At 39.2% G+C, this 24,893-nt stretch overlaps 1 protein-coding gene across 1 annotated transcript in view; it reads left to right on the plus strand.

Moving 5' to 3' along the window:
* ABCA13 (ATP binding cassette subfamily A member 13) overlaps nt 1-18,176 on the plus strand; it is a gene marked incomplete at both ends in the record, with an annotated part of 326,203 nt that extends 308,027 nt beyond the window's left edge. The window contains 4 exon segments of the mRNA XM_080701162.1: nt 2,770-2,862; nt 15,732-15,837; nt 17,299-17,436; nt 18,081-18,176. Of these exon segments, the coding sequence (XP_080557288.1) occupies nt 2,770-2,862; nt 15,732-15,837; nt 17,299-17,436; nt 18,081-18,176 (433 nt within the window).
* Nucleotides 18,177-24,893: the final 6,717 nt, after the last annotated feature.

Below are 24,893 nucleotides of genomic sequence, written 5' to 3' on the forward strand. Positions count from 1 at the left end.
GTCTATTTCCTGAGTAGGAGGGGTGACAGCCAGTAGTTACGGAGAGCATCCACAGCGCCCCAGCGCTACGCACAGATGTTCCTGATCCTTCCTGTCACACTGTGATGTAGATGTGGCTTAGTTCCCCTTGTGTAGACTAGGAGACCAAGGCAGAGGGAGAGCACACAATAAAATCAAAGCCACAGGAGCAGGTGGAACTTGAAGCTGGTGCTTTCTATCCATAGACCTCACCCTTGCCTAGTCTGCTGCTTCTAGTTAGGATGAGAGTTAGGCTGGCTCACTTAGTGAGCTCCTTTCTATCCAAGGCCTGGATTCCCAGGAGGTACAATGATCTGAAATGAAAACCGAATCTGGTCTAATATCTTCCTCATTACAAAATTAATTTTATAATTAGAATTATTAGCCATGGGCTCTTGTTAATTTATGACATTCTTCTAACTCACACAGCAATGCAAATGTAGATTTATAAAGCTAGTTCATTGGGAATGAATGATGTGATTTGGCTAATAAAATCTTGAAGGTGTAAGAGAAATCAGGCCTTAAATGTAGACTTGTTTTCTCCCCTTGCTTACATACAAATATGCTGTGACTAAGGCATTAAGAAATGTTTAGGATCTGATATTTTACCATACTTTCCTCCACTCCAAATCCCAAACTTAGAAAATGATTCTGTCTCTATAAGTTTGTCCTTTATATATATTTCATGTTAATGGAATTACATAATGTTTACTCTTTTGTATCTTACTTCCCCTACTTATAGTGTTTCTGAAGCTTATTCAGGTTGTAGCATGTATCAATAATTAACTCATTTTCGTTGCTGAGTAGAGCACCATTGTAAAGCTAGACCACCTGATTTTCTGATGAATAAATAATTAATTGATGAATAGTTGGATTGTTTATAGTTTGGGGTTATTATGTTCAACATTCTATAAATAGCCTCATAAATATTTTTGTATGTATTAGTAAATGTTTTACCTCTTCTTGGATGGATTCTTAGAAGTCGTATTGTAGTATTGTTTGTAAACTGTGTTTACTACTCTAAGAAATTGACTAATTATGTTAAGGAACTTTTCACATGCTTGTTGAATGCTGAGATTCATCTTTAGTAAAATATCTATTAACAGTTCCTCATTTTTAAAAATATTTTTTAAAGAACAACTTTAGGCTCACAGAAAAATTGAGAGGAAGGGCCAAGATTTCTTTTATTCCCCTCCCCTACACATGCACAGCATCCCCTACTTTTCAACACACACCCCACCCTTTGCTGCCATCAGCTGACCTATCTCGACACATCCTTATCACCCCAAATCCACAGATTGTATCAGACTTCACTTTTGGTGTTGGGTGTTTGATAGATTTCGAGAAATTTATAATGACATATATTGAGACGTCACATGGGACTATCCCACTTTCCTAGAGATTCCCTGGGCTTCATCGGTTTGTTCGTCTTCCTACGCAGACCCTGGCAACCAATTGTTTTTACTATCGTCTTAGGAAAATACCTTCCAGATTGCCATACAGTTGGAATCATACAGTATGTGTCCCTTCCAGATTGGCTTCTTTATCATTATTCTTTGTTTTTTCATGTCTTTCCATAGTTTTACATCTCATTCCCTTTAAGCACTGAATAAAATTCTATTTTCTGTGTATCTCACTGTTTATGTATTAGTTTACTGAGACACCTTGATTACTTCCAGATTTGGCAATTATGAATAAAGCAGTTATAAACACCCACATGCAGGTTTATGCATGGATATTTTTAAGCCCTTTTGGGTAAATACCAAGGAGTAAGACTGTTGGATCACTTTGTGAGAATATGTTTGGTTTTGTAAAAAATTTCCATTTTAGTTGGGTTTTATGTCTACTTGTTTTTGTTTTTACATGTAAGATGTTCTATCCATCTATCAGATGTTACTATATTTGGATACTAGTACATTGTTGAATGTATAATTTTCATATGTTTTCTCTGACTTTGGAAGTATATTTTGGTAAAAATTTGATTAGGTCTAATTTAGCAATTGGTTTTTATGATTTATGCTTGAGTATTATACTTGAGAACTCTTTCCTCCCAATTTATGAGTATGTTTCTTTTATCATGGGCACTGTATTAAAGAACTCTTTGCTATCAAGTCATGAAAAAGGTTTTCCTATTTTTTTCTGCTAAAAGTTTTAGAATTTTAGTTCTTAAGAATCTTCTTTTTGAGCTAATTGTTGTTTGTAATAAAATGAATTGATCTAAATCCATTTCCATGCAGGTGGATATATAATTATTCCTGCACTATTTTTTGCAAAGACTATTCCTTTCAAAGGATATTTACATTTATACTAACGTTTTACTCTTATTTATGTTCCACTGATATTCATTTATAACCATTTTCCAATTTCTAAAATATATGTTCTTTTTCTTTTTTATGCCTTCTCGTATTCCTTCAAGAGTTCATTTATGCCTGTGGTGAAGGTTTTCTATTTCTCTCTATAAAACATTCACATTTTTAAGTTCAGTCTTATTTATTTTTTATTTTTATAATATGGAAAAATTATTCTCTCCTATGTCTTATTACTTGTCTTCCTAGTACATGCAAAATCTATTTTTTTACATTGTGTAATTAGCTACCTACACAAAATCGTGTAATTTTGAAAATCTTTGTACTTGATTTCCATGAAGTTTCTCTACAAACTTCACACCGTTTGCCATAGTGGTATGTTCGCCTACACAATGTTTTAAGGTCTGAGTTGTCTCACTCTGCGTTTCTTTCTCTCTCTCCCCAGCATGGAAGAGTGTGAGGCTCTTTGCACCAGGCTGGCCATCATGGTGGACGGCAGCTTCCAATGTCTCGGCTCGCCGCAGCACATTAGGAACAGGTGCACCATTAGTCGTTTCTCGGGAAATCAGCAGCATGATGTGCTATTGTAACTGAAGGCGCATTAGAGATAGGTTGGTCCAATTAGTTGCCTCCTCGCCTACAGCAGGAGATGAAGGCCCTGTAAAACTAAGGAATGTTTAAAACCATAGTTCTGAGCCAAAGGCACAGCAATTCCCAGACCCTTCCTTCAGATGTTCTGCTGTCTTCTACTCAGGAGGGCCCTGTGCCCTGATCACAGTGATGTGGCGGTGCTGAGCACACGGCCCCAAGTCTAGATGTGGACAGGACTGGAAGGGCCTCCTCATGCACAAAGTGCTTGTGACCAGCTCGTCTCCACATAGCCCTTGACCTCAGTAGACCAGGACTCAAGGTTCCCCAGATTCTGGTCTTTCAAACAGACCTTGTCAATTTCAGAGGGAAGAAGTAGGTTGCTTTGGTTACTTTTCAATTGGGCTAGTGAAAGATTAAAGATTTTTTTTCCTCCATTCACAAATCCCCTAGATTTCTCTGTGCATAATGATGTGTGTGTGTGTGTGTGTGTGTGTGTGTGTGTGTGTGTGCGCATGTGTGTTTCCATTTACTCTTTGGAAGCTTAGTGATTTTGTTATCAATTTCCATGAGCATTTTTTAGGCCTTGTTGTCACTTATTTTTAGAGTTTCCTGAATGGTTTTCTAATTTTCGTTCATTTGTTTAAGCATAGTTTTTTTTTTTTGGGGGGGGGTTTGGTGGTACTGGGGTTCCAGGAAGCCCTTCTACCTCTGGGCTACACTCCCAGACCTATTTTTACATTTTTATTTGGAAACAGGGTCTCCTAAGCCAGCGCGCGTGGCTGGTTTCGAACCTGCACGATCTTCCTGTCTCTGCCTCCCAAACGCGGGGATTACAAGCGTGCACCACCACACCTGGCTGCATAGTTTTTTTTTTTTTTAAGGGGTTCTTTTTTATTTTTTATTTTATTTTTTTGGTCTTTTTGGAACCGGGGATAGAACCCAGAGCTCTGTACTTGCAAAGCACGCACTTTGCCACTGAGCTGCATCCCAGCCCATAACCATAGCTTGTTATAAATAGCATTTTAGTCATTTATGTTTATAAATGACTAAATATCCTTTCACTTTTATTTATTAGAGTTTTTGTAGTGCTGGGCATTGAACCTAGGAAGGAACATTCTATCTCCGAGATACATCCCAGCCCTATTTTTCATTCTTTAATTTTTGAAACAGGGTCTCACTGAGTTGCAAAGGGCCTCACTAAGTAACTGAGGCTGTCCACAAACTGCAATCCTCCTGTCTCCGCCTCCCAAATGCAGAGATTACAAGCATGTGCCCCCACACCTGGCTTATTAGATGTTTTTAAGGTTAGACTTCCTAAGCAGAAATATGGGAAAGAGTCATATATGTAAAGTTTAAACAGTTTTATTTTATGGAGAAAATAATTAACACCTTGGATTGAGAGGACATAGTGGGGAGTGGACATCAAGTTTCTAACATGTTGGCCCTGCAGGGATGGTCAGTTTCACATGTGCTTGTTATTTAGGGTCAATCTCTTGTCAGATGAACCCTCTAGAAAGCATTCTCTGTGTGTTCTCTGCTCACCTTAAAAGATGTCATCAAAAGAAAAATAATACTTCGCACTCCATAACCTTTATGAATGCTTGCATAAAGTTTTATAGTCCGTTCCTGATTGTTAGATGATTTATGTTTGAGGTAAGCTCTTTGCTGTTCTTTGGTTTGCTCAAGTTGGCCATAGAAGCTGAACACATGAGAACAGTTATCCCCTGGTTGGTGTGGTTTCCGATCTCAACAATCTCTTCCCATTTCCTAATTTTGGTTCTAATATGTGATGTATAGGTTGAAGATTAGTTGTTTGTGGAAATAAGCTTAAAATTAACTATATTTAGTTTTTGCTGGAACACCAAATTTAATATAGAACTTAAAGCAGTTTTGTGCAATAATCCTTGAGAGAAAATCAGAGCCAGAACTCACCCCATGGACGCACAGCTGCATCAGCATGAGTTTGAATTCAGAAGGCCAAGAGCAGCCACTAGGCTTAGAGGAGGGAGAACGGCGTGGAGTTAGAACTGGAGGAGCCAATGAGAATTTTGCAATTTGAGACAGAGGGAACTTGAAATAAGCCAAGATCCAGGGGGCATCCATTGCCCAGAGGGTAGGAGGAGATGAGCCAGAGGAAAGCAACGTTTAATCATGTCAGTCCAAAGTTAACTGGGACTTATGTGTTGAGGCCTTCCTGCATAGACTGTAGGCTGGAGGGCAGGGTCCTGGGCTGGGTTAGGAAATATCTGTCTAATAAAGCAGTGAAGACAGGAGCTATAAAGATTTCAGAGGCAGGACCATAACGGCCAAGCAGAGAGCAGCACCAGGGTCTCGGGGACCACCTGCCCCCTCATAAAGAGCAGGTACAGCAAGAAACAGCCTTCTAGGAAAGGCAAGTGGAGTGAAATCAAGGATTTAGCCAGCACTTAGCTTCTGGTTCACAGTGCTGACCTTGGCCTTGTGGACCATTAGAAGCTCTCACACTTCAGTACAGATCTAGGCAGAGTTGACTGTGGTGACATCCCAGAGCCAGCAGGCATTTTGTCCCAGGCAATTAGGGGGACATTCCCAAATCTTCCTTGGTGTCTAACCTCAGTTCATCCTGGGAGTCCTGGCAGCTGCAGATTTTTTTTTATCTTTTCCTCCCTTCCATTTCCTTCTTCCTCTCCTCCTCTGTCCCTCTCTTCCTCCTCCACCACCTCCTCCTCCTAAGTTTCTACTCCTCATCTCATCCTCCTTGTTCTCTCTCTCTCTCTCTCTCCCTCCCTCCTTCCCTTCCTCCCCCCCCCTCTCTCCCTCTCTCCCTCTCTCCCTCTCTCCCTCTCTCCCTCTCTCCCTCTGCTGGGGATATAACCCAAGACCTGCTGCAGACTAGATAAGTCCCATATCTCTGAGCACACCGAGCCCCAGCAGCTGTCCTTGGCCATGGCTGACTTACAGCCTGTCTCTAGGAATGCAGGGCCAGATCCTGCTGCTCTGCACCTTCCCTTCCCTCAGAACTAACTTCAGCAGAGCAAGAGGCTCTGGTCTGAGTGATGAACACAGTCCTCACAGGACAGAAAGACAGAACATACTTTAGAAGCCCCGAGTTTACAGTCTGAAGTCTACCAACCCATTTCTGATTTAAGGAAGAGGATAAAAGCTAGTTATTTGCAAATGAAACAAACTTTGAAAATCCTTAAGAGTATGTTAGGTTTAGTAAGCTGTCAAACGTGAAAACTTTGGAATTAAAGATAAAATGGAATACATTTCAAGGGATACCTTCCTAGATGTATTATTTGACCATTTAACTTTAAATATAAAGTCATCTGGAAGTTTTGATGGAATTTATTTATTTATTGATTGATTGATTGCAGTTTTGGGAATGAAACCCAAGGACATTCTACCTCCGAGTTACACCCACAGCCCTATTTTTTATTCCTTATTTTGTAATAAGGTCTAACTAAGTTGTAGACAGCCTCACTAAGTAGCTGAGGTTGGCCATGAACCTGTAATCCCCCCAGCTCAGTCTCCCAAGTACTGGGATTACAAGCGTGCACCACCATGACTAGCTTCAATTTCTTTAAAAAAAAAATGAAAAGAAGTACAATACTGTTTGAGCTCACAGGTAATGCCTGAGCGGTTGAAAGTTAGCACATCACCTTCTGTGACTCCTGTGTTTCCTTATGGTAACTTTGATTTAATACTCCTGTAAAACATTGCTATAAACATAAGAGCTTAGATTTGGATTACATCACCAAATAATAAAATGGTCCATTTAAAAATGAAACAGATAATTGTGATGTGTTTATGTCACTCGCAAAACCAGGGAGGAAGTCTGTACCTGAGCAGTGTGATGGTTTCCACAGTAATGCCAACTGTTGAGTGTTGTGAATTATATTTCCTACATTTTTGTTTCAAAGCATCATAATTCAATTGCCACTCCTAGCCTCCGAATCAATTCCCTTTCTTCTCTGTAGTTTTATTAAGGGAGCGACGTGAACTCCATATTCTCAGTGTGTTTCTCCTCCACTGATACCTGTCATGAGTGGCCTAATTTGTTTTCACAACATCATGTTGCATGAACAAAATTAATGTTGTTCTAACGTAGTGACCTGGGAAGAGATTCTGACTCTCTGCCCTTCTCCCACTGAGTGTTTCGGTTGGATGCCTCTGGTCTGGGAAATTCCGATCATGAACAGTGTCACCGGAGCCGTCATTTCACCAAGGGGAAGCACTCTGCTTTCATTTTCCAATATTTTTCATTAAAATAAACAGATTGCTTTTCACCCACAGCGAGGATGGGAAATAAGAGTGGCAGAGACCACTTCTACTTTCGACAGGTGAGGACTTTTACTGGCGACCCCAGCTTACCTCATGATGATTCTTATGCATTTACTCATCCCTTACTAGAGGTGACAGAGGCGTGATTCCTGATATCCAAAAACATCATGATGTGATGTAAGAAAGACACAAGCCACTAGGTCCACATAACACAAGAGACTGAGGAACACAGTACTGTCTGATGCACCTGGGTGTCAGTTGGCAATTGGGGCCAAATGTGCAGTACCAGGACTGAGTGGTGAATAAGGCGGGAGCTTGAAGAATTGGACAGGCATAACAATAACACACCATGACAGAAGGACCCTTGGGTCAGAGGACTTCAAATCAAGGAGGTGGGGAATTAGACAAAGGAAGGCTACACACTCAGTGTTTGAAGGAGGGCTTGGCATGGGTGGCTGCCTAAGCGAGGAGGTTTATCAACCTAGGGAGAGCACTAGCTGCAATGTGATAGATCTGGACACAAGAGGAAACCAGGCAGGGCATGTTCAGGAGCTACTCTACGGTAAGTGGAGCAGAGGTTGGACAGTGAGCCCTTTGCTAAAAGATGATTTTGGATTTACTTCCAAAGTAGGAGTTTGTCATTCTTTTTTTTTTTTTTTTTTTTGTGGGTCTGGGGATGGAACTCAGGGGCATTTGACCTCCGAGCTATACCCCCTGCCCTATTTTTTTATTCTTTATTTTGAAACCGGGTCTCACTGAGTTGCAGAGGGCCTCACTAAGTAGCTGAGGCTGTCTCCAAACCGCGATCCTCCAGGTCTCAGCCTCCCGAATGCAGGGATTACAAGCGTGCACCACCACGCCCGGCGAGGAGTTTGTCATTATTCTAAAGTGAAGAATGGTGGAGAACAGGCAGAGGCAAGGAGAGAAGAAAAAGTATGCTTTTCAACACTGTGTTGTCTAGCTGGAAGTTAAATAAGACAAACTAAAGTCATTTGTGCACTGGGCACGTGGAGAAGACAGCATTGGTGCAAGAGGCATCCCAGAAAAACACCAGCCAGTTTTACAGCTGCCTGGGCTGGGGCTTAGGGAAAGCAGGAGGCTTGGGTTTTGGGAGATGGGGAGATGGCGATGTCACTAGGGCATGGTGACGTTGTAGGGGCTCTGAAAGCCAGGGGACTCTCGGTGCTGAGCTGGCTTGCTGAAGATACTGCTGGCGTGTGAGATGGCTCATGTTGCAAAGCAGTCTGGATTCTTCCCAGAATGCTTGTTGCTACATCAGGAGAGGGGACCTGAAGGTGGAGACATTACTCCTTGAGGACATGGGGAAGGAGGCTGTAACTCAGCCTGAACCAGTGCTGAGAAACTCTAAAGTCAGGCAGGCTGAGCTCACATCCAAGAGGATGCAACTATTATTTTAATCATGACTCAGGTCCTTCACCAAATGCTTTCGATGCATTGTCTCATTTAATCTGCAGGACATAACTGCCTACTATCGCACCCACTTAAACATAGAGAAACGGAGATCTAAAGATCCTAGGCAGTTGCCTCAGAACACAATTACTGTTGAAAGAAGCAGTTTTACAAATTGATTTCTTGATTCTACATTCTTTCGTCTTCCAGTACCACTATTGTTGTCTCAGTTGACTTGCCCCACACTGATTAAAGAACAAACTCCTGCTTCAGTGTTGGATCTTCTTCAAATGAAAGCCACAAGACTCTGTGGAATCTACTTCCAGTCCTATTTGCTGAGAAAACAGGCTATTTTCTTTCAAAAACATGGGCACACCCTCTTTGAAAGCCAATGCGGTTTAATAAAACAGATGAGATTATAGTCCAATCTTTACACACTACCTGCATGACTTTGGAAAGCTAACATCTTGGAGTGGTAGTTTTATTTTCCTTTAGTGGGAAAAAAATAATCTGTGCTTCATAGTATTTTGAAAAGAAATGGAGGATTACACCAGTCATATTCCTTCTGTAACTGTAAAGGTCTTCCCCAAGAGAAGCTGTGTCTTATTCGCTCGTTTCTCTAGTCAATTCTTGCCCCTCAGAGAGGTCTCCAGTGTCTACTCAATCCTTTTATAGAAGCAGACGAGTCCCGGATGTTAGCTGGCAATATGGCCACCTGGACGTGGAAACTTGTTTCCCGACATGCCCCACCGCTTTCTGTGGGAAGGCATACAGGAAGAGCTGTCTGCAACCAGAGGGACCTGAACTCATGGGGAGAAGAGCACATTTTTCAGCCCATTTCTTTCTTCGTTCTCACTTGAATGCACAGGTGATCATTAGAGATGAAGCATTCTGATTCCAGACGTTAAACTTGCTAACACTCCTGCTTTTTTTTTTTTTTTTTTTTTTTTTTACTTATTTGTAACTCGTACAGAAATCTTAAGACTAATTCTCTGGCCAGCATGTTAAAGACAGTATTCGTTTATTTACCTGTTCTTTGTACCTCTGTCCAATAGACTAGACACACTTTGAGGACGGTGCTTTGTTTTCTTATACTTCTGTGTTTCTAACACTTGGGTTGGTGTCTGGTGCATCACACAGACTCAGAATATTTGCAAAAAAAAAATGAATTAACGTATCAGTGAATGAGTGCCAGGCCCCTAGCATGTGGCTGGACTTTGCTTGATGGAAATTCCTGCTACAGTGCTCTGAGTGTACTCTAAAAGAAACACAATGAGGCCGTGGTTCTGTCCCTCTTGACGAATATCCACCACTATGAAAAATAATTGGCCTCTTTGATGAGGACTTTTGTTCAGTTCCCAGGTATCTCAAGACAGTATGAAGCCTGCTTTCACTCTAAACAGCCTGCAGTATTCACTGTTTGCTGCTTTTAGGAACAGGGCTCTGTCCATTTTCCATTTCTCCATTAACAGAAACTATCAGGTGTGTGATTCAGGGCTAATTGCAGCCATGGCCTTGGCGATATTTCTCTGTTGGAAAGCCAGATTCACCTGGATGCATCCTGGTTTGCCAAGAATTAATGCACAATGCAGACAGCAAAAGTGTGCCAATCTGAAACTCTATGTTGCTGGACTGTGATTTCTGATATTGTCTAAGTACAGGGAAACTTAGCCCTACTCCAGTTAATTCAGAACAGTATTTAAGGCTGAAAACGAATGTCTCAAGCTTCTTTGAATGGTATCCACCCCTTGCCATCCACCCCTGTGATCTTTTATACAAATTTGGAAGCTCCTTTTCGAGATGGTTTCTTCTAGCATTTCAGGAGGAATGCAAGTACCAGCTGCCTAACACCATTATGTCCTGAGGTTTTGTTGCTATTTTTCTGTCAGAAGCTTTATAGGTTAATACCTTGTCTCTGTAATCCTCACTACTGTTCTGATTTGAATATACAACAACTAGAATGTGTTCCAAACCAAACTTCACTGAAGTTAATAACAAAGGCACTTTTGATGATAAAAGAAAAATGTTGTGTATGGAGTAAGCCCCAGTTGCTCCTAACTCTGTCAGGTAATAAGCTGAGTGACAGTGAAAATCTGTACTGAATCTTAGAGTCAGAAAATTCTGTTTCATAGAGAAGAATTTGTTCTCTGCTACAAGCAACATACAGGTCAAGGTGAGGAGTAAGATGTATTTACTAAAGGGTAAGTGGTAATATCACTAGCGCTCAAGCATGAACCACTGTGTCTTGTCCTAGGCTGGGTCTTTGAGTTCAGCTGGCTGGTATTGGAATTGTGCCTCTCATTCCCTTAGAGTTGTATGAACTGAGAAAGTTCCTGGACCTCTGTGAGATTCCATTTCATATCTGACACAGAGACAGAGATGGTAACATCAAAATCCTGGTTTGGGTGGGGAGGGGGTTTCGAGTATGCCCAGTGCCTTCCTTGGAGTGAATGAAGGGTGGAACTCTTTCCCCAACTCTTTTTGCTGGGTTTCTCTTCTTTTGGGGTTACAAGAAGGATGACTGTAATTTGAGGATGTTGCTAAGATACCAGCTGCTCCTCAGGCATCTTGAGTGTGCTTTCTCCTAAACCTTTGCTGCCTATTTTTTTTTTTTTTTACTGTCCTTTTTCCTTCTCTCTTCCATCCCAAAGGTGCATGGTTGAAATTCAGTCATTGAGGGCAGGTAACAGAAATTTGGCCTATTTCCAGGCACCAGCCCATGGATCGGATGAGGTACGTTGAGGCAGGAAGGTGGGGGAGCCCATGCATTTGGGCTGAAGCCCCGGCTGCATCTCTCCTGAGATGCTTGGACACTTGTGTTTGGTGGGCTCTTAAGTGCATCCGTAGGAGACCAGATGCCCCTGCAGTTTTGCTCCTTGTTCTCACTCTGCTATGGACAGGGAAGAGCTACTTTTAGAGCCAGTTCACACTACGTATCTATGGGAAAGGATGTATCAGTGTGTATGCGTTTGTGTGTGTGTGCGTTTGTGTGTGTGTGTGCACGTTTGTGTGTGTATGTGCGTTTGTGAGTGTGTGCGTTTGTGTTTGTGTGTAGATATTTTATGGAGCAAATGATAGAAACAAGTAAATAGATAGATACCTAATAAGAATAATATATGCTTTACAAAATATATTAAGTCCAAGATTAGCTTCTATGCCAAGAGGATTTATGCTTTTAATTTTTAGAAGCAATATTATAAAAAGTTCCTAAGTAAATAATTTTCAAATCATAAACTATAATACAGTCATTGAGTATGGTACATCATGTCCCTTTTATAAATTTAGAAACTGTATAGTATTTTTCTAAATGTAAAAGTGATATGTACTTCTTATTTTAGAATTCAGAAAAGGGTGAAGAAAAAACCACTAGTCATACTATTATTCCTTTTGTCCAGACAACCTTCTAGAACTTCCCTTGAGCCTGATATTTTATGCATGCTTTTACATATAGTTGACATAATACCAAGTCTATAATTTATTTTGCATTTTATGATAAACATTTTAAAATACATTTTAAAACATTGAAAATACCAAAGTGGCCAGGCGTGGTGGCACACGCTTGTAATCCCAGCATGTGGGAGGCTGAGACAGGAGGATCACAGTTCGTGAACAGCCTCAGCTACTTACTACTTACTACTTACTTAACTAAATGAGGCCCTATTTCAAAATAAATAATAAAAAATAGGACTGGGGGTATATCTTTGATGTAGAATGTCCTTGGATTTCATCCCCAGTACCGCAAAAAAAAAAAAAAAAACAAATACAGAAGTGTTTTATTGATTGAGTATAATATAAACACAATTGTCATAGATCTTTGACTTTTAATTTGAAGTTAAATATTTTGATATGTGGAGGCTTAAGCCCAGGGAGGTAAAGCTTCATGGGCTCCCGATACAACTTGACAACTGATTTTTCAGTAATGTCATTTCAGCTGCATTACCAGGTATTTTGGCGTGATCTTGAAGTGTGTGGCTTTTAAAATACACGCATATGTGTCTGATATTCTGTTATACTTCTCTGTTGCTAGGTTCTACCTTAGCATTTATTGCAGACAGTGTATGTGGTGTCTGTGGTAACAAAATATAGCCTACAAAGTTGTCAAATATTTCCTACAAGTACCTCCGCCTACAGAAAGTACTGTTTATTCATCTTTATGTAGAACGACTATGCAATGGATGTGATGAATCATCTTTAATGTCAGATCATTGAGCAAACGCATTGACAAATGTCTCATTAGCTATCTTGAAACCTTTTATTCTCGAGTCAAATAAATCCTTTAGGAAATTTAGAACATTGGCATAAATATATAGATTATAAGCAGAAAGTAAAGCTAATAAAATTTAGATACATCAGAAATGAAAAGAATCATGAATACGATATTTTTTTTTTATAATTTGGTGGCCCAAAGTCTTATTGACTGTTCTAAAGAAGTCCTGAGAAATTTGAAAACCTATTTCAGAAATATTTGATTTTTTTTTTTTTTTGTGGTATTGGGGATGGAACCCTGGAGCATTCTATCTCAGAGCTACATCTCCAGTTCTATTTTTTTATTCTTTATTTTGAAACAGTGTCTCACCGAGTTGCAAAGGGCCTCACTAAGTAGCTGAGGCTGGCCACAAACTGAGATCCTGCTGTCTTAGCCTCCCAAATGCTGGGATTACAAGCATGCAGCACTATGGCCAGCTAATATTTGATTTTTTTTTTTGCCTAAAGACTGAATAATTTTATTTTTCTGTATTCAGATTCTTTAGAGTATCTTAGATCAAATGAAACATAATTTTGAAGATATTTTAATGTTAATATTTTCATGTTCCCAGAGGACTTCTTAGACAATAATTGGAAATTATCATGAGATTTTAGAAATACATGAATAAAATACACCCACAGTGCTGTCCCTTCTGTGAATGGTGAAAGTGAATGTGAGGTCACCTGTCCCCCAGGGTTCCCCACATCATTTATTGCAGGTACAGCTTCCAATTCATGTTCTAAATGTTTCACCTGCTTTCACCAAGGTTTTACAAATGGGTTGTATGCTTCTTTATACCAACTTAGAATGTTTTTTTCATTTTTGTGATCTGCATGGAACCCAAATTTCACTCTTTATTTACTTTATTACCAATACAATGACAAATGCCACAGGCGTGATCCGTTCTGTCCTCCAGCCTTACCAGGCAGCTACTACTAGTGGCCTTATTATCTTGTCAGGAAAACAGAAGCCAGAAATGTCAAGTGATTTTCGGTGGCCATATCTTGTACATGGAGGGGCTGGTTCAAACCCAAGTGGCTGTGATCCAGCATCTACAGTGCAAACCCTGTATTATGTCTGGTCATCAAGACCTTAAGAACCACAAGATCAGGAGTACATCTCCATCCATGAACACCTGCCCCAGAGTCAATGCTGAGTCCAGATGCAGCAGCTGAGTGCCCTTGGAGGAGGACTTACAAAGCTTCTGTGCTCAGCACTTCACCTTGGGAAGCCACTGTAGCTCTCTGAGCATAACCCCTTTCTTGACCTACTTTGGAGGCTGTGGAGAGAACACATGGGCATATGTCTTCATATGGAGACCCACATCAATCAGCAGAGAGCAATGACCACTGAACTCCCATTCTGACTCGATTTATTGGCCTTTAAAAACTCTTAGAGTTAGCTGGGCATGGTGGCACACACTTGTAATCCCCGCGCTTGGGAGGCAGAGACAGAAGGATCACGCAGGTTTGAAGCCAGCTGCACATGCTGGCTTAGGAGACCCTGTTTCCAAATAAAAAAAAAATTTTTAAATGGGTCTGGAAGTGTAGCCCAGAGGTAGAAGGGCTTCCAGGAACCCCAGTACCACCAAAATAAATAAATAAATAAATAAATAAATAAATAAAACCTCCCAGAGTTATCTAAACAGAGGTGGTAAACAGGTGCATCTCTGGATGTGTCCATGTATATCAGTGTCCCCAAGAACCTCTCAGCCATGTATGGATTAGGGCACATCAACCTGAAAGGATGAGAGGCTGCTGAGACTACATACAGACCTTGGGAAGATGTCATCTGACAACTGGAAATTAGGGCAGGAATCAGGAGAACATGATCATGTGAAGGATGGTACCAAGGGTGGCTGATGTCTCTGAAATGAGATCATATTTTCTGGGGTCCTCTGTCTTCACAGAGATTAAAAAAATCATCCAACTTTAAATGTATTATAATCAGGATGACATAGGGAACATTTACTTAAGCACAGTACATCTTTTGAGAAATGCTCTGTAAGTAAATGGTTGTTATAAGATTGGATGTACCATTTTTTCATTCATTAAGTTACTATCAGTGCTTAGTACTGTGCTAGGTAGTAGGTGCTTAAACTGTGTCATGAAATAATTGAAATAAAAACTGTGTCAGTGAACATTGAGTATTTGTCATTTATCGATCAGATCTTTGTTGGAATGTTATAATGTACGCAACACCATGTTAGGTGCTGGTGATGAGGCAGAAGAATACCACACATGATTTCTGGAAGCTTCACACATCCTTGGAGATTACTATTTGAGGTTGCTTTCAGTATACCATCTTGTGTTGTTGCTTGGTTGGCCACCAGGGGAACCACTACCCTTCACTCCGCAGGGCCTCTGAGGCTGGTGACCTGTCTTGAAAAACTGGAACTGTCCTTTGAAACTGGGTTAAAGTACAGTTGATTTGCATAATAGAAAAAAATACTTGGTCAAATTACTTATGCATTCTCTTTCATCTTCTCCCAGCCACATTTTAATCATTACAGACCTGGGAGCAGTTAGACCCACACAGCACTTCCTAGGGCCAGCTTCCAGCCTAGCTCCTGACTTTCTTTGACTTCCCTTTGCTTTCATACTCTGAATTTTCACCTGCCTCTTGGGGACCAGGTCTTGATTCTAGGTCTTACTGATTCATTCGAAGTTAAATCAGTGCTTGTGTTTGGAATATAAATGAATGACAGTAACTGTGTAATCGACTTGCAATTAATTTCTCCATATTTTTGAAAATTCAAAAGTCTATCCACAATTTGGAATAGTTACTTCCTCTTACTGCCTCTGCATGCAAATGGACTTATAATTTATCCATCTTAGGTCCATTTATAATTTATATCTATAATAGTAACCATGTTTTTTATTTTGTTCAACTCTCAGGTTTGGTGATGGTTATACTGTCAAAGTTTGGCTCAGTAAAGAAGCAAATCAACCTAGCACCATATCTGACTGCTTAAAGCTCCACTTTCCAGGAATCCAGCTTAAGGTAGTGCTCAGATTCTGAATCGTCTCTATTTTAAGCTGAAAACATCTTATACGTACATTTGTAATTTTTGTCTATCTTTATTCTAAACCATCAGAAGGTGCTCCCTCATTATTTTGGCCTCTTTGCAAAGTATTAGTATGTCAGCCTACTAAAAATAGCATGCATGACTGATATTTTTTGATCACTTGGAAGGATAATACAACTGTTTGGCCTCTTGTTGAACTCCCAGAGAGGATTGAGGTTATATATTTACTTTTGTGTGTGTGTGGTACTGGGGATAGAACCCAGGGGCCTTCTACCTCTGGGCTACACCCCTGACCTGTTTTTATATTTTATTTGGAAACAGGATCTCACTAAATTTCTGAGAGCCTCACTAAGTAGCTGAGGCTGGCTTAAAACCTGCGCGATCCTCCTGTCTCAACCTCCTAAGTACTGGGATTACAAGCACGCACCACCATGCCCGGCTATATCCACTGGTTTTATCAGTGGACACAACTCTATTGTATAGTTTATGTTGCTGTTTGGAAGATAGAAAAATAATTTCTTCCACATATTCACAGTAAGGTTTATATTTTTGGTGGTTTTAATATTATGTAACAAATAGAGCCCTATACTTGAGATCATGATCCTCTTCAAACTTGATGTGATCAGTTGTATTCCCTTGAACCAGTAGAACCTTCAGCACCTGGGATGTACTTAGACACGTGGAATCTCAGCCTCCACCCCCACTGAACCTGACTCTACATTTGAACAAATTTAATCAAGTTTTAGAAGCACTGTCTGCAATTCTTGTGGATGACTATGACCCTGATTTATCATAACTTCTAACATCGTAGTATTCCATAAAGTAGCTATTCCCTATTTATGTCAATAACAAGCATTAGTTGAAATCCTACCATGGAAGAAGCCTGATGGGCAGGACAGTATCATTCCTGCTTGAGTACCACTCTAAACAGCCCTTTAAAGCAGGCATCTTTATGTCCATCGGCGTACATAAAAATGAGGCTGGGAATGATTAAATATCACACCGAGTGTTGCTCCGCTAATGGAGATGGCATCTGATAGCTAATAAGTAATGTCATGATGTGAAGCTCATGACTCTTCCAGATATCTCTATTATGCCATATTAGCTTCCTACTTCTGGGACATCTGTAGATAACGTCAGACCCTTTCAAGAGGTCCTCCTTGTGGTCGTGGCAAGATGGGGGCATAAAAGGGCAGAACAGCAACTCACTCCAAGTGAATGGCATTTCTCAAATATGCCCCCTCCACCCTGTTGCCATCTATAAGCATTTATTGGAGACTCACATAATTAATCTACACAGCATACTTGTAAATACACGTGCGGTTTGCAAAAATACCTGGATTTTATTATTTGGAAATTAAATGTAGTGCGATCAATTTTATGTGACGATTGTAAATCAGGTAATTTCTTTTTCTTTTTTTTTTTTTGGTCTTTAGGGACAACGCCTTAATTTATTGGAATATCACGTACCAAAAAAATGGGGCTGCTTAGCTGACTTGTTCAAGGTTCTAGAGAACAATAAGGATTTCTTGCATATCCAGCATTATTCCATTAACCAGACCACTCTGGAACAGGTATTGTGTCTTCCATGACTTGGCAGAGGTGGCAGGACGTTTGGTGTGCCTATCAGGCTGGATCCATGAGATTTTAAAATTAGCCAGGTTATTTATTCAGCTTACTCTTTTTAAATTAATCTTGTTTGACTTTATTAAATTTTGATGTGGTTTGCTTAGAACACACTTTCCACCCAAGATGCATCCTCTACAGAGCTTCTGTTTGTTCCAACACACTAGCCTTTCAGTAAGTTCAATCATATCCTCTTAACCTTCTCTTCCTCACTTTACTTAGCCACCAAGAGATTAATTGGAATCTACTATAAGTGAACGATAGGTAACTTTGAGAGAAACAAAAGGTGATTGCTTTACTAAGAGTGCCAGAAATATAGAATTGTATCACAACTTCCTGAAACTATGCTAAAGGCATTGAGAATTTCTAAGTGATTTCTTAATCATTCAAAAATAATTTACCATTGCCAGAGTTGAATCCTCAATGGATTTGTAAATTAGTGGTGAAGAACAGGATGGTATGGATTCATGATACTTGGCTTCTAGAACTGGTTGGACACTGTTCTGAGATCATCTCTTTCCTTCTAATAGTTGAGACCAAAAGATTGACTGTTCTTAAAAGTCAGCAACTGTTCTCATCCTTTTTCCCCCAGGTATTTATTAACTTTGCCATGAAGCAGCAGCAAACTCCACGCTCCAGTCTAGATCCATCCACTGAACGTTACCACCCATATCATCTGCCTGTCTAAGCAGTAAAAGAGTAATCCCCGTGTTTCATGATGATTAATATTCAAGGATCAAACAAAGGACATCTACAAGCTGGAAGACATGCTTCAGGCAGTCAAATTATAGTCTCTCCTTCACTGTCTGTCTTCAAACTCTTTGTTGATTAATAACCAGCAAACTGAAAGGTCATCTTCCTCCATAGACCTTTGGGGAGTTTCTCCAACACACCTATTCTGGTTTCCAAGTCAGTTAAAAAATGAACAGAGTCCAAACTGCAATACTCCAGAGCTTTGATCAAAAGCTGTCCCTGAACTGTTCATGTCAAACATGTCATTTTTCTTTCAAGAAAACTAAGTCCTTCCCTCCCAACTCCATTAAAAAACTTTCCTAACTAGTTTGTGTAGGAAATAGTATCAAAGACTTCCTTTTATATTCACTATCTTTTTATTAGATATGTTTACTCTTAAAAAATTTATTTGAATGAAAAAAATTTTTACAACTAGATGATATATGGTATGACAAAATTACCCAATTTTGATCCAAAATATGCTTTAAAACTAAGAATTAAGAAACCATTTTATTTTGCTAACCCATTAGCAAAATTAGAGAAATTGAACTAGTCACTGTGTTTCATTTGTAAAAGTTTTATCAGAATTTCACAAATTATAATTTTGTGGGAATATAGAAAGTAATACAATGTGAACTTTTTCATAATTTGGATGAGTAATTGCCATCTTTTGTTGTTTTGAACCAATATTTTTTCAATGTGTGGTAGTTCTCATATTAACTACATTGCCCTAGCCAATGATTTTGGAAGAAACCCAAATTCTCCAGCCACATTGCAAACCTGGTGAATCTCAAAGCTGGGGACTGGAGCCCAGCAGTCTGGGTTTGAACCAATATATTCTATTTGGAGAACCAAGGAAATATCTGATTGCCTTCTAATTACACAAGTAAAGTCAACTCTCAAGATGTGGTAACTAAACATTGATTTTTTAAATGTTTTTAATATTATAAAAACTATGTAATTCTCAGAATTGCTATCCTCAAAATTTTAGCTGTCAGGGGCTTAACATTGTAATTACTACTGAAGACAATTTCTGGTAAGACATTTCTTTCATTTCTTTCTTTTTTTCCTTTTATGTTTTTTGGGGGTGAGTGGAGATTGAACCCAGGAATTTTACCTCCCATCTACGTGTTTTTTGTTTATTTGTTGTTGTTATTGTTGCTTTAAATAGGATCTGGCTAAGTTGCTAAGGCTGGGCTCTGCAGTCTTCCTGTCACAGCCTCTCCCAGTACTGGGATTGTAATGTGTACCACTGTACCCATCTTCCAGGGAGACATTTTTGAACATTTCTCTAAGCACATTTTTCTCAACCTCATTGAAACACCATATGAATTTCATTGTAAATTTTAACCTTATCAAACACCAGCATTTATACTAGTAGCTTATAACAGAAGGAGAATAATTCATAGGGACATGTCTTTATTAAAGCAAGATAGCATTTAATCTTCTCATCCTGGGTATCATTTCATAGAAGGGGCATTTTGAAATAATAAGGATTAAGCCAATCATGGGTAGCTTTGATGTGTGTGGTTTTGATTCTCATATATTACATAAATTGTTCTTTCTTAAAGGAGTTGCAGTTTAGGATTTTAGGATACATTTCCTCCAATTCTAACTAGTTTCATTGTCAAAATGGAAGATGTAATCTTTTTTGTTGTTGAATCAATAAATACCAGTTTGTGAAACATGAATATATTTATACTGCATCAAATAAATGAGATGTGCTATAATTTAACCTGGTTCTTGGAAAGTAATTGTGTTTTTGCCAATATAGTTTCTAGCATCTTTATTTGTGTCTTTAGGGATCCAATTTAATTTAGGTAAGGAGGAAATGGACTACTCCAGATCTTTTAAAGTTTGAAAGGTTAAAATTTAATTGAGTTTTGCTCTGCTATGTTCTGCTCTTCAGGGTTCTTTTCTGGTCTTTGAACTGCTGTATTCTTAAAGTTTATGCTTCAAGGTATACTTTTGAACAATAAACAGGAAGAAAAAGAAACTCACCATGCTAAAGGACCATGTCCCAGAAGACTGGACACAAAGGTCAAATTTTATGCTAATGTTGAAAATGTCATCGCTTTTATAAGTCATGTGGATATTTCACACCTTTGGACTTAAACATTGGTCTTAAGACCTTTGGGCTGAAGGTCACACAACTGAGACTTTTAAACAAACTAACTCCTTTTAAAATCATTCCTAGTGAAGTATTTTATAAGGCAGAGATAAGAGTGATTAGTATAGTTCCCATAATTTGGAATTTGTTATAGAGGTTATCTTTACCTAGGCATTTAAACAGATGATGTATTAAAGTCTTCATGCAAAATCAAGATTGTAAAAGCCAAATAAGAAGCATTTGTTAAAATAGTAAAGAATAAGTGGCTTATGGTTATAGTTATATTTGTTTAGTGAGTTTTAAATTGAAATAGAAGTTAACAGTCATTTCACACACACACACACACACACACACACACACACACACACACACACACCACATGGACACTCGTAGTGTTTATGAGAATGAAATGAGCGTAATCACAAATTTTTCTACCCAGATGGAAAACAGGGACAATTAAAATATTCAAACTGATTTGACCATATTTCTCCTTTGGCTTTGCTTTGGTCTGTTACATTATCTCAGTTCAATGAGTTTTTATTTATGGAGAGTCTTAGCTTAGTTTGACACACTTGAATAATTCAAAACTCTTGCCTACCTGTGCCTACATATACAACCAATTACACACACACACACACACACACACACACACACACGCACACACACACACACACCAATTGTTTTAAGTAACCATTTTTGAAGCCCATTCTATGTATATAAGTAGACGGTGGGGTACTGTAAACATAAAGTAATGAATTCGTAGACTAAAACGCCACCATCATTGTCCTTGGAAGCACAGAAATAGGTGGAGACGGTGAAGTCACATGAGAAACATAAGTACATCCTGCTACAGGGACACAGAGCCATTCATTCTAGTCCAGAATGTGGAAATGGGCTTGGTAGGGTACTGACAGCATTGATGCAGAATGGGGAAAATGGTAATTAAGAGTAAGAGAATTTTAGATAAATTAAATAATATTTAATGAACAAAAGATGTTTGCCCATTACTGTGGGGGAAGCTGATACAGTGTTTCTATAATCATGCTCATGGTTGGGATTTCCTTTATATTCCAAAGCATCTGTGTGTGTGTGAGAGAGAATTTACTCAAAGTGTAAATTTTAATCTATATGTAGAGCTTCCCACACACATGCTTAGGCTTGTACGACATCATACAGAAATATTCACATGGTCATAACTAGCTGCACGAACATTTGTACAGTGGTTTTTAGCCAGACCTCTGACCACCTTAAAATGAAATGAAGGCTTTGATTCTATGCAAATCAACCCAATAGACAGGGGTAGACATTAGGCAGTATTTACTACAGGAACACTAATAGAGGTTTGTGGCTATCCTGCATGAGAAAATAATACATCAATTTGAAATGTTTAGTCAACTAAGTAATGTCAAGTGATGTGCCTATCTTTTGGGTGATACAGGTTCTAAGAATATTATCATTCAGGATTAAAGTTGAATGTTATGGCCTATAAAGAAGGTACCATTTATATTTATAAACATTCTTGCCAAGTGAATACATTAAAGAAGAAATAAGTTATGGATATTTTAATTGGATTAAATAAATACTATTGTCATTTTCTTACAGTGAGAATTCCTATTGAGATCTTTAATGGATAATTGTTTCCTGTCTGAAAGGGGTTCAAAAGACTAAAAAGAATAAGAAGCATTTTTCTTAATTATTTGCTATTGTCATCACAAAGGTACATCATAAATGTATTGATAACAATTTATCTTTATATTAAAGATTTGAAGGTAGAATAGGGTTCATGAAGTTAAATATTCATCTTAAACTTGGCAAAGTATGCAGGTTAAAATATATCTAGAAATTTTATGAGAATGACCTTCTTTCGAGTAGGTGATATTATGAAAACCATATTGTCATTGTGTGGATGTGGCTATACATTGATGAATTGAATCTGATTCAGTATCATGGTGGTATGTTTGGTGTGCAGTTTTGTTCATAAAATATATGAACATACTTTCCATTAAGCCCTTTGTTGGGGATGCCCATGATGGTAGAGGGGATATGGGTTTCTATTTGTTTGTATGGGTACCCAGATCAGACTGGCGTTTGTTCCGTCCAAATGTGACCCCTTTAAAATGCTGGCTCATCAAATAATAAGGGTAAATGGAGTTATAAGGTTGGGCAAGGCAGAAAATCCAAGGTGAAGTTCATAGACTGGACATGGGAGGCCTGGTTTTAAGACTAACTGGGGGTATAATACTCTCCAAGCAACTTGGCCTCAATAAACTCTTAATTTCCTTACTTTTACAGTCATAACAAATTCTTGTAGAAGTCTAATAAAATTAGCAAATCTCTAATGACTTTGCACAAATATACAATATCGGGACAGAAAGCATATTTATAGATAAAAAATAACAAGCTGAAAGAGAACATGGATTACTGGATGCAAATTATTTGAAAACAAATAGATATTTTTAGAAAACACTGATCAAGATTGCCTCAAGAAAACAATGGCCACTCTAGAAAATGAATCAACATTGATATGTCATCACAACTAGACTGCTACCACCACCCCATCCTCAGACGGCCCAGATGGTTTTACAAATGAGCTCTGCTAAAGGGGGTAAACTCTATGTTATACAAACTATTTCAGAAAATAAATCCCATCCACTGTATTTTAGGGGACCAGTACAATCTCGGCATAGAAGTTGTCCAAGGATGGAAGAAAAACCAAATATTGACCAACTTCGTGTATGAATACAAATGCAGAAATATTAGTAAATGAAATTAAGTAGTGTGTATAATTTCTCTTAATCCAAAATGATTTATCTAGGGAATGCAGTGGTGGTTCAAGCTCAGAAACTTAATGTAATCAATGATATTCAAAGGTAAGAACACAAATTATCTCCAAGGCAGAAAAAAATTCTCATGAAACAGGTAATCAATATTAGAAAATTAGGATCGCAAGTCAGTTTCCACAGTCTCTTTAACGTATCCAATAATATTTATGAGATTTCAAGGTTGAATGTTGTTTCTGTGCTGTCTGAATATAGCAATGTTTGGAAACTTTTCTCTCTTGTATATTTTTTATCTCTTCTATGGCTGGATCTCTTCTAGCAGCTCTTAAGATTCTCTGGTCCCTCTGCCTCCATCAGGTCTCTGCCTGTGCCACATCAGCATGCACCTCCTGCCCTTTGTCTTCTCAAACCATTCTCACCTCCTGCCTGTGCCTCTCTGGACACGATACTGTTTAGCCTCCACCAGGCCCTAAACGCACCAAGAGTTCCATTTCCAGCATCCATATCCACTCACCTCCCTGTTGAAATTATTTTAGTCCTCAGATCACATAACTCTACACTTTTCTGATTTTTATTCTCTCTCCTTTCTTTTATTTTTTAGGCAAATGCTTCTTCCCATGGCAGTGAACTGCTGGGGTTTTGCAAACCTATTTCTTGGCTCTCGGGTTCTGTTTTGTTTTGTTGTTTTTTTTTTTTTTTTTTTTTTTTCACTAGCTAAAATCTCCTGGGCAAACTCTACTTCACAATTACCACCAACAAGCCCCATCTGCTGAGAAGAGACAAGCCTTAGTGACCCATGCCCTCTCTGCTCCGGTCTCATGGGTGTACCATCACCCTGGAATTCAACACACCAGGGACTTGGCCACTTGTCTTCAAGTTACAGGAGTAGTGTGCAGAGTGTTTATAATTGCCGCTCCCCCTTCCCAAAATTAGTTCTTTTTTTCTTATATTGGAGGCTGAACCCAAGTACATTCTCCCTTTGAGTTACACCCATCTTTATTTATTTTTATTTTTAATTTTGGAACAGGGTCTTACTAAGTTATTGAGGCCCTCTCCAAACTTGACATCCTCCTGTCTCTGCCTCCCAAGTTACTGGAGGTACAAGCATGAGTCACTGCCCCTGGCCAAAATCAATTCTCATGACATTCCTGGACACCCATCAGCATTTCTGTGCATCTCTTTGCTACCTCTTCTTTCACAATCTCAAGGAAAGCTCCCATCATTTCTCTCTGGTCACAGAGCTTTACCACAGCACTAGTGTCTTCCCTCATCTCCTTTGATCTAACCTTGTTCCTCTAACATCTGTTTTCTACGTTTGGATGGAGGGGTTTCTTTCTCTTCTGGACTAAAGCCAAGAGTTTCCCTCTTTTGACGAAGTCTCGGTGGTGCTTAATGCTCTAAGAAGAAAGAAGACATTTTGGGTAATGCCTTGAAGTCTGTGACTGGCCCGTCCTCTGCACACCTGTCCCCTTTAGCTCTATGAACTGCATGTGCCTGTGTCTTCCACCTAAGTCCTGATCCCTTCTTGCTACAGAGAATGCAACATGTGATTGCCTCTGCTCTATTCTCCCCCCTCTCCCTCTTGTTGGCCAAGATTACTTCCTGACTGTGGGTGGAATGTCCTTCGAAGGTCCAAGAAGATACATGCTTAGACCACAGAGATGTGTCACTGGGACGTGGTGGAACCTTTAAAAGGTGGAGCCTAGTGGGAGGCTTTCAGGTCACTAGGGCAGTGTCCTAGAAAGGGTACTAGGTCTCCAGGGCTTTGCTCTTTCTCTCTTCC

This window comes from Muscardinus avellanarius (assembly GCF_963383645.1).
Source record: "Muscardinus avellanarius genome assembly, chromosome: 9".
In the NCBI taxonomy this organism is placed as follows: domain Eukaryota; kingdom Metazoa; phylum Chordata; class Mammalia; order Rodentia; family Gliridae; genus Muscardinus; species Muscardinus avellanarius.